General features: G+C 43.8%; 1 protein-coding gene and 2 long non-coding RNA genes across 10 annotated transcripts; all 3 read left to right on the forward strand.

Moving 5' to 3' along the window:
• Positions 1–208: 208 nt before the first annotated feature.
• LOC123188498 (uncharacterized) lies at positions 209–7,367 on the forward strand. 4 transcript variants are annotated; one of them, XR_006494734.1, is made up of 6 exons: positions 209–2,855; positions 3,894–3,950; positions 4,311–5,915; positions 6,114–6,692; positions 6,770–6,867; positions 6,994–7,367. It is a non-coding gene; the product is annotated as an uncharacterized lncRNA (long non-coding RNA). The 4 variants fall into 4 exon arrangements; XR_006494736.1 differs by having other exon boundaries at positions 3,878–3,950; positions 4,311–6,692; XR_006494735.1 differs by having other exon boundaries at positions 4,311–6,692; positions 6,986–7,367.
• Positions 7,368–7,696: 329 nt separating this feature from the next.
• Positions 7,697–11,365, forward strand: LOC123185213 (uncharacterized). 2 transcript variants are annotated; one of them, XR_006493224.1, is made up of 4 exons: positions 7,697–8,964; positions 9,061–9,159; positions 9,698–9,800; positions 10,366–11,365. It is a non-coding gene; the product is annotated as an uncharacterized lncRNA (long non-coding RNA). The 2 variants fall into 2 exon arrangements; XR_006493223.1 differs by lacking the exon at positions 10,366–11,365 and having other exon boundaries at positions 9,698–9,996.
• A 209-nt stretch (positions 11,366–11,574) lies between these two features.
• Positions 11,575–14,300, forward strand: LOC123188499 (uncharacterized). Of its 4 annotated transcripts, none has more exons than XM_044600647.1 (3): positions 11,575–12,309; positions 12,381–12,570; positions 13,876–14,300. In XM_044600647.1, the coding sequence occupies exons 1-3, from the start codon at positions 11,882–11,884 to the stop codon at positions 13,969–13,971; spliced, it is 714 nt and encodes a 237-aa protein (XP_044456582.1). In that variant the 5' UTR covers positions 11,575–11,881; the 3' UTR covers positions 13,972–14,300. The 4 variants fall into 4 exon arrangements, with proteins under 4 accessions (XP_044456582.1, XP_044456581.1, XP_044456580.1 ...); XM_044600646.1 differs by having other exon boundaries at positions 11,588–12,309; positions 12,384–12,615; XM_044600645.1 differs by having other exon boundaries at positions 11,592–12,309; positions 12,381–12,615.
• Positions 14,301–15,610: the final 1,310 nt, after the last annotated feature.

Here is a 15,610-nt window from a genome sequence, read left to right on the forward strand (position 1 = left end):
TTGCAGAAGCACGTCTCAAGTCCGGCCTAAAAAATCTCTCCCTATCTTTTCCCTAATAATAAAGCACGGGTTGACTCCGTGGGTTCACCGTCACAATACGCTTCTTCCTGTGATTTTACGCTTTCAATTTAAATTTAAAACATATCCGAGGTGGTACTAAAAGTCCTATATTTTGGCTAATTTAACCCGTAGTCTTCGGTAAGTGAACAAAAACGGTTCGATATTTTTTTGTCAACCCCCCCGTGCACGCTTCAGATTAAGCGGCGGCGCTCTCGATCCGATCGAGATGCAGGACGACGGCGGCAGGGCTCGGGGAACAGTGGGGAAGTGGCGGACGTCGAGGCGAGGTGGCCCAGGTCGGGATCCAATGCGGCGGCGCGGAGGCCGGCAGCGGCAACGCTCCATGGCCATGGCTGCTCGGTCTCCTGGGAAGAAGAGAGGAGGGAGAGAGGAGGTGAGATGGAGAGAAGAGAAGGCAGAGTAGGGACGGCGCGGCTTCCTGCTGCTGGTCCGGCGATGGCTCCAGGTTTGATTTTCGGATTCCTCTCCTTCCCGCTGCACGATGGGGGTTGCCCAGCCGCCACTCTCCCTACCCCGTGCACCTCCTCCCCCTAGCCGCACCTCCCTGCTTCCATGAAGATGCCGTCGCCCTCGCCTGCATCTCGCTGTTGTTTTGTTGTCCATGGATAAGGAGCGACAGATTTGACAGAAAATAGAAGAGAAAATTTTCTAGCGTAAAAGGAGAGGATCTCAGAATGAAGGGATTTTTTAGCTGTATTTAACGGACAATTTTGTGTGATTTTTTCAGAATTTATAGCCAAAGTCTATTTGATTTGTGCAATGAAAATCAGATCCATCCATTGATTGATAGAATTTACCATCCTTCATTTTGAGAGGTCAATCTGCGTTGTTATCTATTCATTGGTGGTGCTTTGCAAAAGAGAGAGCAGGAGGCAATGACGCCGTTGTCAACAGCACGGTGCAGCGAGGTAGGAAGCCGTGTGCAAGGGATGAAACTGGCAGCGGTGCGCCATGACAGGCCCCAGCAGAATTTTGTATATGAGGCTTTGCTGTCTGGATCTATATATATATATATGTACATTTTGCAGGTCAATGCCCTTACTTACCTTAAAGTTGAAGGTAAATCTTCAGAAACAACTATTTTTAGGGTTGGTTCAGTCCGAAACCAATCTGAATTTTGTAACAAGGTTCAACATTGCTCTCTAAATCTAGATATTGTGCAGACCAGTGTCATTATTAAGTAGCTTAAAGTTGTAGATAAATCTTCAGAAACAACAATTTTCTTTAATCAGTACATAAAACAATGCTAATTGTTGGTTATTCAAGGAGTAGGAGCTTGAGGAATATGCAGAGAAGGCCATGCCGTACGTTGCCTGACACAACAACTAGGAACAAGAGCAAAGCTGGACAACGATCGGCCCAGCAACCACCGGCATGATATCTACACACACCTACAGTTTGTGGCAAACTAAATATGTTTTTTGGTGGAATCATTAGCCATTGCTTGAGTTTTGATGACACATGCATTCTCTTTGCCCAATGTAAGGAGACCACTCTTGCATACATGATGCTCTTGTACTTGTTTCTCTGAGATGCATTGCTCTCATCTACCAGACTGCATTTCAGCTTGGCAAGCCCACCTCCAATCCAAACAACTTTGTGTTCATGAGCCGTGGCATGGTAGAGTGATGCAGCCTTTTACGGATTTCTGGAACTGTTAATTCCAGTGCCTTCTGAATTTTGGTCTTGGGAGTTGAAGCGGATTTGATTTTGGCATTACATTAGTGCGCTTTTCTTTTGCGAATATATTTTCAGCAGTCAAACCGCCTGTTGTGAATTGATTTTCATTGTCAAGCTTGCAGGTGAATCAGGATCTGCATGCTACGGTCTTGCTGGTGCTAGCGGGAGCTCACGGGCGATCTCCCAGTCTACCGCCCCGACGAACAGGAGACGCAGCTCTCTCGCTGGGAGACCGGCACGGTCAACCCCATTGGCGATATGTTCCCGGCCTGGATCAATCGGTCCACGCACAACTGGAGCAAGCAGGTTGATGGATTTTGATAAGGATGTTAGCTTGAAAGTTGCAACGTACAAAGCTTGCTATTAAGTGTTGTCCCGTTGCCTTTCACGGACACACGTATGGATCCGCTAGGCAGGCTAGATGCCGATCTCCACAAGCCTAGAGTTGCTGGACTTCCGTCCTCCCACATCAAACTTCATGCATAACCTTCGTCCATCCGCAGAGAAGGTGCCGACTGCATTGTTCGCTAGATGGCAGCCTCAGCGTGACTAGGAGCCTATGACTCCAATGGTTCAATTAAGCTTCTACTTTTAACCATCCCACGCATGACAGGAAGCAATTCTTTTTTCTTTGTTCAGAGTTTCTTAAAAGGTATGTATGCATTTCAATCAAAAATATTTACTGATTTAGTCTAATGACTACTGAGGAAGTATGTGACAGGGATGCTTCCCCACTTACCCCGGGATCGTAAATGCTGATTACAATTGAAGATCTGCATATGTGTGATTGGGATTTTATGTGAATATATATGAAGCTACTAGGGAGTTTGTGTCTACTGGACCGTGCATGCAGTATTTAATACCCACTGCTTTAGATGTTGAATATATTTTTACTATAGTTATTGGAACTAATTTTCTTACTTGTATGACAGAAATTGAAACTGCTACTTGTATGTAAGAAATTGTACGATTTTAGTACTATCAGTGATCTAATACATGCCCCACAGAGTCTGACGACGGTGGTGAGGGCACAACCAGCTGCTTCCTACAGTTCAATAGGCAATCAAATCAGGATATTTATACATCATGTTGAGGTATGTAGTCTGATGTACACGATAATACTTTTAAAGTACAATAGTGAATTTTGCTCGTGCAATAGCATCACACCTACAAGCATACATGTACCCATGAGAGTGTGGTTAATTATTTTCTTTATCTGGCGGCCCTTTGTGCAAATTTTCCAGATTTTGTTTGTGCAAGTTTAGATCAGAAGCTTTCCTTCACGTTTGACCTACCCCAGGCACAACTACCGGTGTGTGTTTAGACACCTCCTCGCCTATGATTACATACCGTTGTCAATGACACCAAATAAGTACATCTCCCTTTTTCCTAGATATTGTTTTTACTAACAAACACACTGGATGATCTAATGCACAACAAGTTGTTCGCCCCTTGCTCTAGATATCCGTTAGTTGATTTTATCTTTTGTCAAGTGCTTTCTAGCTTTGTTCCTCGACGGGGATAGTTGCTGGTAATGCTTTATGAAGACATTGTCGAAGAGTACTTCTCATTGGGCCATGGGCGGTTGGAGCGGAAACGACGTTGGAGGCTGTTGGCTAGGCTAGACCTATCCCAAATTCAGTAGAGCGATCATGCATGGGTCTGGGCAAAAACATTTTTGATTGACGGGATTCGATGTCGGTGACGTTAGGTAGTGGTGCTCTATTTGGGTTGGATTGAATGGTTATTTACACTATTTTTGTTGGTTTTCGGCATGGTTTTTCATAGAAACTTGTCAACTCTATATTTTTGCTTTTTCCTCTTATGAAATCAGCACATTGCTTGTAAAAAATAAGTACCTGCTCGCAAAAATAGATAATAATTGCAACATTGAAATCCAAACGTATATACTTTTACTTGAACAATGCAGACGATAGGAAAAGGGGTTAGTCTTGTTAAAAAAAGAACTACACTCAATTGTACTTCAGAGTGTATACCGTGCAGGACGGCGCTGTAGCACTATCGTTTTATGTGAATCAAATCAAATTTGGAATCAGTGTGCGCGCTAATGTGGTGTGTTTCTGCCTTTGCTACACTGTGATTGACTGATGGTTAGATGGTTGATGTTGCAGTCTGATGAGGTCTCGGACGTGTGGCTTCTCCTTAATTTTTGACGCCACCAGCTCCTGGTGAGTTTTCTCCCCTGAGTCATTATAGAGGGAGTGAAATGGTCAGAAGGGAGAATTAGAAAAAACCTTGCTGCTGGAGATGACATCCACACCATTTTGTGTGTGTTGGAGTGATTGAACCATGGCAATCAGAGCTGACAACGCATCTCCCTTCCTCATACACACTTTTTGGGTAGTAGTGCATCTATATTCCATTCTGTACACCAAGAGATTATGTTATTTTCCTTTTGCTGAAGCAATTACGGTTGAGTAGTACATCATTATCATTCTCAACAACTTCATTCATGACACCTTTGATACTCATGTATGAGAAAGAAATTTCACTCATCGAGTTTCTTTATTTGACTTTATGCTGTTCAGGAGGGGAGGCCAGAAGGCGGGCCGGCCGGCAGCGGCATTCTGTTCGGGGATGCGTGGATCTGGTGATGCTAGTGCAGGGGAACGGGAAACATCACCTCCGCCAAGGAATTTCACATAGCCAATTTACCTTTCTCCCTAAAGATTTTTTACTCTGCTATCAGTACCACTGGTCTTGGGGTTTAGATTTTGTCAATATCAAAATTTGGGTACTTACCAGCAAACGAGTTGTTGATCTATTTACTTAGTCAAGTTCATTTCTGCTATGTTATGTCAGTTAAGCTTCAGATTCTAGCCTTGATTAAATGGCAATGATATTCTCCAAAACCTACTGATGTCAGAAATCCTGCTACCCAACAGGATGGTTTGCCAACTAATGTGATCAAAACATTCCTGCTTTAGATAGAAGAACTTATTTCCTGTTACTTAGCTCGGTACATAATGGCAGCCGTCACAGAAAAGGAAGTTGGGGGCACATGAGATGTACTGACCACTCCTTAGTCCCAAGAATGGGAGTAACAATGTTTCTCAAGTTCTGCTGCTGTATTGTACTCAAAGTCTATTCATCTAACTGCCTTGCCAATCATTTGCTATTAACTCTCAAACATCAGATATTTTTTTGACATCCTCAAACATCGGAAATATTTCTTCGCAGCTTCCTTCTGCCCCTCCCCTCCACCCTTTTCGGATAGGTTTTTTTTGCGAATACCCTTTCTAGATAGCTATGTCCCACCATCTGCATCAGAACAAGAGAAAGGGGCAGATGATCTGTTAGCCACAGAGACATTGCTTCCTGCAATTGACCATATTACCGATCAAGGGCCAGTAAAAATATTGATTTCAATGAGATTTTGCCGCTGACCAAGTAAACTGTGTTTTTCGTGAGCTGGGACCATGAAAATATGATTTAACGGTAAAAAAAGTAAGTCAACAATGTTGTCTGATATGCATGAGGATTTGGTAGACGTTTGACATAAGAATATATATGCCTTCAAGCCTGATTTTCGTGCCTTGCCTGTTGTTTTCTTTTAGTATATTTTTTCTCCCGTTGCAACGCACGGGCATTTTTGCTAGTCTCTACTACCTAAAAGAACCGTAAGGTTCCGTTTCCCCTTTTACGTCGTCCCACCTTTCGTCGATCCCCTCCCGACGCGAGCGCTGGTCTCCTGAATTTTCTCGCTAAAAAAATCCGAAACAACGAGCGCATATCAGCCCACTTTACTCTCCCGTCCTGGCCCAATCTTTCCCCCACCCCTTGCGACCTGAGAATGCGCTAGCGGCTAGCGCTACCCTCGCCCGCCGCCACCACCTAGACATCGCTCACCTCCTCCCATACCGCCGTGCGATCCAGCCACAGTCGCCTGAAATCTCGCTGGGTGACTCCGATACGCCTCGTCCCAGCCGCCGCCAGAAGAGCTATTCTACATACGTCGAGATGGAGATGCCCACCTTCTCCTCCCTCCCCCTACCCTCGCCTCACGTGATCCAACACCAACGAGAGGACGACCTCCTACGATCCAGCCGTAGTTGCCGCGGAATCTCGTCGGGACAAATCCGCCCGGCCTCATCCCAGCCGCCGTCGGTAGAGGTTATTTTCCATAGGCCAAGGTGAGATTCTTTGTCCGATGGTGCGAATTTCGGCTGGTTCCATGAGCACTTCGTTCCCCGCCGTGCAACCTTTGTTGATTCGGAAAGACGGGGGCTGTCTGTTTAGCTAATTCAATCTGTCATTGATCATGCTAATTCTTGTTATATTGGAAATAACATGAACATGCTGCTCCTTTTTCTAATCACAATACTTCTTAGTGGAGAGCTCGGGCGTCTGCGTCTGTGTGGAAGCAGAGCTCGGCTGTTGGCGACAACACGGACGGCTGATTTGTGACTGGTCGAAGGGTGAGCATCACATACCTGTGCGCATACGCATAGGTAACATACTATCTTGGCCGCGAAAGAGCAAGTTCACATGTGATAAACTATGTTCGTGGTTTCTGTGTTTATTTTCTACCATAAGTTCTCAGGGCACCGTTTTGCATTTACAGTACGCAGACAAAAGAACAAGAGTAAGCATTTACAGTATACAGACAAAAGAACAAGAGCATTTACAGTACGCAGGGATTTAGGGTTAACTCGGATCCAAGGCCATTGAAGGGCTTTGGCTCTGTTCCTTCCTCGCGAGAATTGTTCTTGCCATGAACTGTGGCTGTTTGTTATCTTGGTCGAAAAGCTGAACATGTCGTACCTTGTCATTGTAGTATTGGTCATCTTTTGCACTTGCTCCATAAAACATTTATCTTGTACAGTACCCATAGCCCAATTCTAATTTGCGCCGTCTGTTTGTAGTGATTGCGAGGAGAGAGATGTGCTGCACTTATGTCAGTAATCATGGTATGCTCGTATCTGTTAATTAGAAGCATATTTTATCAGTACTATTATTATTTAGCAAGTTCTTGTTCTTTCCATAGGTTTGCTGAACATTCCAATGCCCGCCTTGAGCATGCAAAAATGCTTTTGAATGCCTCTTAGTCACAAATCAAGTCACACACCACATCTCCTTTTTTTGGTAATTGAAAATAACTTATTCTCAATGTTCTTTTGTCATTCTCAAATTTTCAGCAAAGAGGGAAAAGTGGTGCTATTGATCAAAGTCAGAATATTGCTAAACTAATTCTTTGTGTAAGCTGTGCAGAGAAAAACATGAAGTTGATGAGCTGTGTACGTGAAGATGAAAGGAAGCCAAGGGAATATACTGTGTTCGGCGGTGACCTTGGAAAGTGCATGTTGCTCCTACATAGACTTTCCTGAAAAGTCGCTATTCAATTTTTCTTTTGTTAGAGAAAATATCATAGTGGGCACCCCTGCAGAAGCATCATTGCAATGTTTTGTGCAGTTTGACCATGACTATTCTTGTCATGCAATTATGCGGTGAACAAAATTATGTATCTACTTCGCCTTGAATTGAATAATTTACCGTGGTTCAATCTTTTGACTCAAATATGCGCAAGGAGTTCAATAATTACCGTGGTTGCATTTTGGTGATGATATATTTTTCCTCCATAGCAATGCATGTGCATTTAACTATATACAAATGTCTATTTCAACTAATACATGTATTGCACATTTTTTATATTGTAACAATAGTGGGTAAAGAGCTCTTGGTTGATTCATCTTTGGGAGCATGACCTAAATATATCACCGTGCATACATGACTATTGTTCTCCTGATGCAACGCACGGGCAATTACCTAGTAATAATAATAATAATAATAATCTCTCCCTAATCTCTATCTCTATCTCTACTCTCTATCTCTACCTATATATATATATATATTATATTATATATATATATATATATATATATATATCTTTCCCTACTAATAAAGCACGGAGTGCTTCTGCCCGTACGTCGTCGTCACTTTTGCAAAAAAGCCCCTCTATTTTCAAGAATTCAACCCGCAGTCCCTTTTTAAGTTGCTATCTCAGAAAACGTTTCGTTATTACAAAAAGAACCCTGCCGTTTTGAGAATTCAACCCGCGGTCCCACTGGAAAAAAAAAAACCTAGCCACACGAACGACCCATGAACCCCAATCTCATCCACCTCCAGCGCCGCCACGCCCTGCAACGCCGCCGCGCGCCGCCGAACTCCGCCCCGTCGTCGCCCCGCCGGAATCCGCCGGAACTCGACCCGCCGTCGCGCCGCCGCTCAAGCCCAGCTTCTGGATCGGGTCAACGCGGTGGCTCGAGCGGCTGGGGGCGGATCCGGCGAGGAGGAGGCCGGAGTCGAGGCGGGCCACGCCATGGGAGGAGGCCGGAGCTCGAGGGGCACGGTAATGGGTGCGGCGGGGCGGATCCGGCGAGGAGAGACCGGAGTGGAGGTGGGGGCACGCCATGGGAGGCTAGCAAAGCTTCGGGCAGCACCATCCATAGTGGTTGCTACCTGTGGGAGAAGAGGAGGGAGATTTTGAGAAAGAGAGAGAGACAGGAGTAAAGAGAGAGGGAAGGGAGAGGAAGGAGAGATGGCCGGAGGCGTGGTCAATGGTGAAGGTCCGGCGGCGCGCGGAGCGCGCTGCCCGCCGGTGGACACCCAATTGTGCGTGAACCCGCCGAGGACTGACCTCGCCACCTCCGTGCCTCCCCCAGGATCTCCGTCACTGCCTCATGCTGCTGTGCGCAAAGATACTGCTGCCTCTCCCTGGTACATCCATCTCCACTTCCTCGGGGCGCTGCTCGCCGGCTCATGACCTGCTATGGAATTGACGTTTGCGCACACAAGTTCCCCTGTCTGGCTCTGCCGGCTCCCGTAGTTGAGCAGAGCCAGGAGATCGAGAGAGGAAATACTCACTTGATTTTGCAAATTATGTTGGGCATGGAGATTGATCTGTTATTTTTGGTTGTCCCTAGATTCAAGGATGACAGCGCCCAAACCTTTCCCTGATGTTTGGGCAAAGGCGTGTATGTCTGATGTGCAGCAAAGCGACGAAACAATGGTCGATGGTTATGTATCTCGCGGGACTCGACGGTTACAGTTTCGGGAGCAGCACTGTTGCTTGCTAGCATATTTTTTTTCTTACATATATGAACTGATGATGCTTTATTTGGTGTTGTTTCCCATGGCAGTACATTATGGCTTTGTTGACGATGATTTCTGCTAATGTGCACAGTTGAGTTTCTTTTTCACTTCCGATTTAAGATAGGTGCAAGTAAAACGATGACTTCACATTGGCTAAATCGCTTACTGTTGTTTATTCTTGTGCAGCAGCTGAGGAATAGACCCGGCAAGGAAGAGAGCTACACCAATGTAGTCGGTGGAATTAACAAGCAAAGTAAATCCTGAAGCTCCTGGTTGTAACAAGAGGTAATTTCCCGTTTTCCATGCACAATGCATTAGTTGATACAGAGTATTTGTGCGTCCAAATAGCAACATGAATTTGGTTTTAGTAGTTGTTTTGAATTCAAGTGTCAGAAAAATTATGCTGCTTCTGTCCTGATTGTACACAAGAGAATAATGATAGTTGAACCTCGGACGGGCATATGTGCTAGAGTGGCGGAAGCTTGTGAAGCCATGGTCTGTGATCTGCAGATATATAGTAGGAACAAGTGCGATTTGGATTTCCTTTTTGTTTGTCTTATGTGTCGCTTTGAGATGGTGAGGCCGAGATATGTGATAATTCTACTGCAAATATTTGTTGCTGCTGTTTTTAGGATCTTGCCGAAACATCAAGTTTCCCGAACAGAAAAATACTGTCATTTTGGCGAAACAAAAAATTTATTTCTAGCATGCTGAAACAAATAATTTATCTCTAGCACTGAAATTAAGTTTCTTACCAACAAGAAAGTATCACTGCAGTATTTTAATTATGTTACCACTAATCATTGGGTTGCTCCATTAGCAGGAAGTCGATTTGTCAGTGGAAACATAGCTGCAAGGAAGCGATATCTCAACTTTGACGTTACTTAAGCTTTTGGATTTCAGATTTAGTTGCCATCACCAAACTGGTATGCAATTGAGTTGCACTTGAGCGCACAAGCTGATTTCTAAATATCGCACAGTACTATAGTTGTGCTCCACTAAATAGCTTATATTTGAGCAGTCTTGCGGAATAGTTACAGTGAAGAAAAAGCTTGCAAGATTGATTTGATTTGCTGGTTTTTTGAGTGGCGCTACCCCTATTAGGCTAAGTAGAAGCACTATACGACGACTAAAGTACACCAGATTACCTTCTTTGGTTTTGTAATTTGTTGTTTGTTATTTTTGGAATTATTTTGGGTACAAGGAAAGAAGTGCCAGAGAACTGCCATTGTTTCGTGGTAAAATTTACTAATGTTGGTATTTCTTTTCAAGATTATATTATTGTTTGCCCATTTGATCCTTGGATGTTCTACTGATTTTTTTTTCTATTCCTTGTGGATAATTTGCTTCGGATCATCAGACTACCTAGGGAAACATGCACATTCTTTATCTCACCCCCCCTCTTTATCTAAAGATATATTGGGCATCAGTCCACCTGTCATGAGATCTCTGAATTTTGGAGGCATGTTGTATTTTCTGAATTTCTTGCAGATATTATGCTTGGACTCACAAATGCATGTAATGCTTCCACTAGAGGTTTGTTCTTCGTTTCTTCTATGTTATTCCTCTTTCAAGTTTTTGGTCCTTGAAAAGTAATAGTACTTGCTAGGTTTTCTAGGTTCATTTTTTGTGTGGTAGAAGCTGAATGTATATGGCCTGAATTTACATATCAGAGTGTATGAGTTGATTAAGGGTATGGGAGAGAACAATTGTCATCCTCAAATAACACGCGTCGTCACTAAGTTTCTTATATTTACCAATTGAAACATGTCACTAAGTTGCTACTGATGTCACGGTGTCCATAATGCAGAACACATAATAAGTTAAATCAAGCCAATGATTTTGTTCTTTTAGCCAGAGTCAGGTTCAGAGTTGTTCACACTGAATTTTCTGGGCACATCCATAAGCAAGCTAGCACGTATTATTTAACTGAAGCAGAGGGCGGCTAAGCTATGAATGCTTCATTCTTTGTTCTGAACAAATGCAGCTACGACTTTATATTTTGAAGAACCGGCACCTGAGTGTGTTCTGTTTTTATAGCCTGCAGAGTCTGGAGAGTAAAGCTTGTACATTTTGTAAACCATTTTGTTCCAGTTTCCCTTGGTATACAAGTCTATACTGTATCGGGTTTTGCCATTGCCGATCATGTACTTCTTTCTGTGCTAGACCGGTATAAGTATATTTAGCTCATGTACACATGGCATTTGGATTGAACCAAAGAATTTCATGTTGATGACTACATATATACCTGAACATGGTGGCTTGAACTTGGTTATTATTCTTGGACATGATGCTGGAATAATTCTTGAAGTTTCATATATTCTGCTCTTTCTTCAATTATCAATTAGTTTAATTGCATCCCTGATGGTAGTTTTAGATATGTAGCAAAAGAAAGGGTCAATTACACATTGTTGGGCCCTCACGGCCCAATAGTAAGAAGATCTTCTTTTAGGGGTCGCAGCGGTACGAAGATAAGTTCGTGGGTCCTTCCATGCACCTTAACTATTTTGTTTGGGCCAAGCCCAGATAGTAAAAAAATAAATTTCCCAACCAAGCTACCAACTATCTGTAAAAATTACCAAACAAAAATACCCAAAAAGTTAACACAAAAAACAGTTTAAAAATACTTCAAAAAAATATGTTCGTAATTTTTAAAAACACTTAAAAATTCGCCCAAAAAATCACTTCTTTACTACAAAAATACATTCTTTTCAAAAAAAATTATTTTATAGAGTTTACATTTTAATGAATTTATTAAAAAAAGAAATTTCCATGTTCAACATTTATTAGAATTAGATATTAAAAATGGCGAAAAATGACCCATCAAGCAGGTTCTATCATTTTTATCGCCCGGTGCAACGCACGGGCATTTGTACTAGTAATAATAATAATAATAATCTTTCCCTACTAATAAAGCACGGAGTGCTTCTGGTCGTCCGTCGTCGCTGGCGTTTTGCGAAAAAGCCCCTCGGTTTATAAAAAATCAACCCGCAGTCCCTGTTTTAGTATGGGTCTCTATATAACGTTTCATTTTGCAAAAAAAACCCTGTACTCATTTGAATTTCACTCGCTGTCCTCCCGTCATCTTATCCATTCCTCCTGCGGCAACGGCGGCGGCTACGCCCATTCCGTCGTGCGCCGTCGACGGCCGTCGCCGGCGTGTGGCCACGGCGAAGGTGGTCGGCCCAGACGGCTCTTTGGTGCAGTTCGCGGCGCCCGTCATGGTGGGCGAGGCGCTGGGGGACGCCGCCAGCGCGTCGAGCTTCCTGTGCAGCGCCGACGAGCTCCGCTTCGACGCGCCCGCCCGTGCGCTGGCGACCGAGGAGGCGCTGCAGCCCATGTGGCTCTACTTCGCGAGCTCCGCTTCGACGCGCCCGCCCGTGCGCTGGCGGCCGAGGAGGCGCTGCAGCCCGGGTGGCTCTCCGGCCTCCACGAGTAAGCTTCTCAATCTCCGACATCCTGCCCCCGTGTATGATTTGGATTGAATTCGTGCCGTGTCCTATAAGAAGGAAGGGTCCTCGGCCGGAACCTCCATCAGGTTGCGTGCTTGGACCAGCAAATCCATCAAATTCCGGAGTACTTGGACCAGAAAACATGTCGCCTTCGAGTTCGCCGGAGGAAGAGACGCCGAGTTCGACGGAGGTAGAAGAACATCCGTCGAGCCGTCCAATATCGACAACGGCGGCTACAGCAGACGTATGTAGCCCCTTGAAAGCCAAATCACTACAAAGGAAATCAAGGGTAGCCCCTGTTTCTCTGTCTGCCACAGAATTGCGAACCTGTTCTTTTATTCAGTACATAGTTCAACAGTTTTTAGCAAAGTTTCAGTTATTTTCGAACTGCTTTCTTCAGAGTTCAGAAATTTGTTTCAAGTCTGTAATGCTTCCACTAGATTCATAGATGCTACACTTCTGTTAGCTACTCTGCATCCAGTACACCTGCTCAATATTTGTAATTTCGTTGATTCAGAGTTTCATAGGTAATTCGCATAATGGATTGTCATACATAATTTGCATTATGTTGCATTATGTTGTACTACCAACAACCAAAGGGAGTGCATGGTTTTGTGTTCGAGCCTCCAACAGGCTATGCATGCCCCCAATGAATTCTTTTGTGCTGTTACAATCATCAGTCGAGATTTTAAAAAATCATATATTTGTGATTCCTAAAAACTCAAAACAAATCAAAAAAGTTGAGTTTCATACAAATTGTAGCTTATGGGGAGTTGTTGCTCTTGGGGATGCACATTGCCATGCAAAGCCTTGTTGACCTTCTCTGACTTTTTAGCCAAAAAAAGGGTCATTGCTGTGCTAAGTGATTCAGAGTTAAGTGTGCATGCTGGCCATATTCTGAGACTGATACAAGGTGGATGGTTGTAGTTAGGATTATAATGTTAATCTGCGGACACATCAAACAAGCATAAATTATAATGTTAATCTGCTGCTGCTGCCCTTTGTACACAAGTGGAATATGTTAATCTGCTTCTGCTGCCACACAAAGAAAAGTGCAGTGGAGTAGCTACTGCTCCTCTCCAAAGCACGCAGCCAAACAGAGATGCAGTATATAGAGACAGACACTCAAATAAATGATGGCTGAGACAAAATCCAATGTACTGAATAAATCTACGCCTGTTTCAGTTTAGTTTTTCTGAAAATTGGTGCTACTTCCGATTGTTCACAATTTCAGTTTGGCTGATATGATACAAGCTCCTGTTTCAGTATTGTTACTAGCCAAGGATTGAACCAAGAAATTTCATGTTGCTGATTACATATACCTGAACATGGTGGCTTCAATTTGGTTACAGTAATTCTTGGGCATGATGCTGGAGTAATTCTTGAAGTTTCATATATTCTGCTCTTTCTTCGGTTATCAAATAGCTTAATTGCATACACATAGATATGCTTGCTGCACCTAGCAAAATAGGATTATGAGGTGTATTTAGTGGAGTGGATTAATTGGTTTTAACATCTCTGTAATATGTTGTATCCGTCGACTTTGCAGCCGTCGTCTCCGTCAACTTCGCCTTCGCTGACTTTGCCGCAAGGCCATCTGCCATCGCCTCTGCGGACTGCCGGAAGACCATCAGCGATCGCCTAGACCTACTTTGCCGCATGTACTTTTGAAGCATCTGATGGGTCTCATCTTTTTGTCAATTCGTCAGTTTACTGTAGCTAATATAGCTGTTGCCAACAGTAGACTACATTTGACTGACAAGCAACACATAATGCCATCCTACATATATGGATTCTGTTTGTACTTGATAGCAGCAGACTAAATTTTTGTTTCTGTTATGGTTGAAGACTTGAAGTGCACAGGGTGTTGTTTGATCTATTTTCAAATGATACTGGTACACACATGAATTGTAAAGACTTAAAATTATGAAGGATGATTAACCATATATATAGTTGAGAATCTATTTGTGCTAATTGTAATTTGTATAACTGTACTGTTGGTTATTACTAGAAAACGACTTTGAGCCATATATATAGATGCTACACTCCACTCACTAAACGACTTTGAGTTTCTAGCTTGAAATGAAATCTAGACCTGCACTCTTTAACATTATTCTGTGCTTGATGATGGTCATGTGTATTGCTTGAAATTATCATGTTGTTTACTAGCAGTTGCAGTGCTTTTATTATTTAATTTCCACAAATATTTCCCCTCAATCTGAAGATATGAACTATGCTCCTCCTCCTGGTTTGTGTGTTGCTTCCGCTGGATGATGCTCTGTTTCCTCAGTGTATGGCAACCCTTCATTAAGATTGGGAATAAACAGAGAACCGCGCCCGCGTTGTTTTGGTGCTCCAGCGACCTACCTTATCTCCCTTGAGGCGTCTTCGCGTGCCATTGTCCTCCCTCCACGCCAACCATGGCGGTCTTCACGCGCCGTTGTCCTCCCTCTGCTCCAACCGTGGCGCACCAGTGACGACGAGCAGCAGAGCCTACATGCCATCGCCGGTGAGTTGCGGCAAAAGGGTCGTCAAAAAGATGTCGAGGAAACCGTAAGCTCACGTTCGCGTTCAAGGTAAGTGAGTCGCGACAAAGAGTCATCAAGCAGATGTCGAGGAAACCGTAAGCTCACATCCGCGTTCAAGGCAAACACGCTCCGGCGGCCCCGAGGACGGCGAGAACACATCCACTTGGAAGCAGCTAAGAGATGTGTTTGACGATTTCATGTTGACTGAGAGATATGTTTGACGATTTGATGTTGTTTGTGTCCTTCGCGGATTAATACTGATCACAAAACTAAAAAGGAAACAGATTACTGGATCAGAAGTGCAACAACAAAACAGTCTAATATAAAGTGTTGTACGTACTACCCAGCTTTGAGAGTGTGGACGCCCAGACAGAAAAAAGTAAAGCCAACTTAGTACATGCCCACGAATCAACCTGTGGTTGAGTTGGTTAGGTGGACAGTGGTATCCCCAACCCACCAGGGTTCAAATCCTGGTGCTCGCATTATTCCTGGATTTATTTCAGGATTTCCGGCGATGCACTTTCAGTGGGAGGAGACGTTCCCGTTGACGACGAGGCGCCTACGGTGACTTCGTAAATCTCAAGATGATATGCCGGCTCAGTCTCTCGGAGGTGCTCATAGGGGTAGGGTGTGCGTGTGTGCGTTCATAGGGATGAGTGTATGCGCGTGTATATGAGCGCTTATGTCTGTACTGATGCTCAAAAAAAACTTAGTACATGCCCATGTTTTACTTTTTCGCCCGGTGCAACGCAGAGG

The sequence above is a fragment of the Triticum aestivum genome, chromosome 2A, assembly GCF_018294505.1.
Source record: "Triticum aestivum cultivar Chinese Spring chromosome 2A, IWGSC CS RefSeq v2.1, whole genome shotgun sequence".
Lineage (NCBI taxonomy): Eukaryota > Viridiplantae > Streptophyta > Magnoliopsida > Poales > Poaceae > Triticum > Triticum aestivum.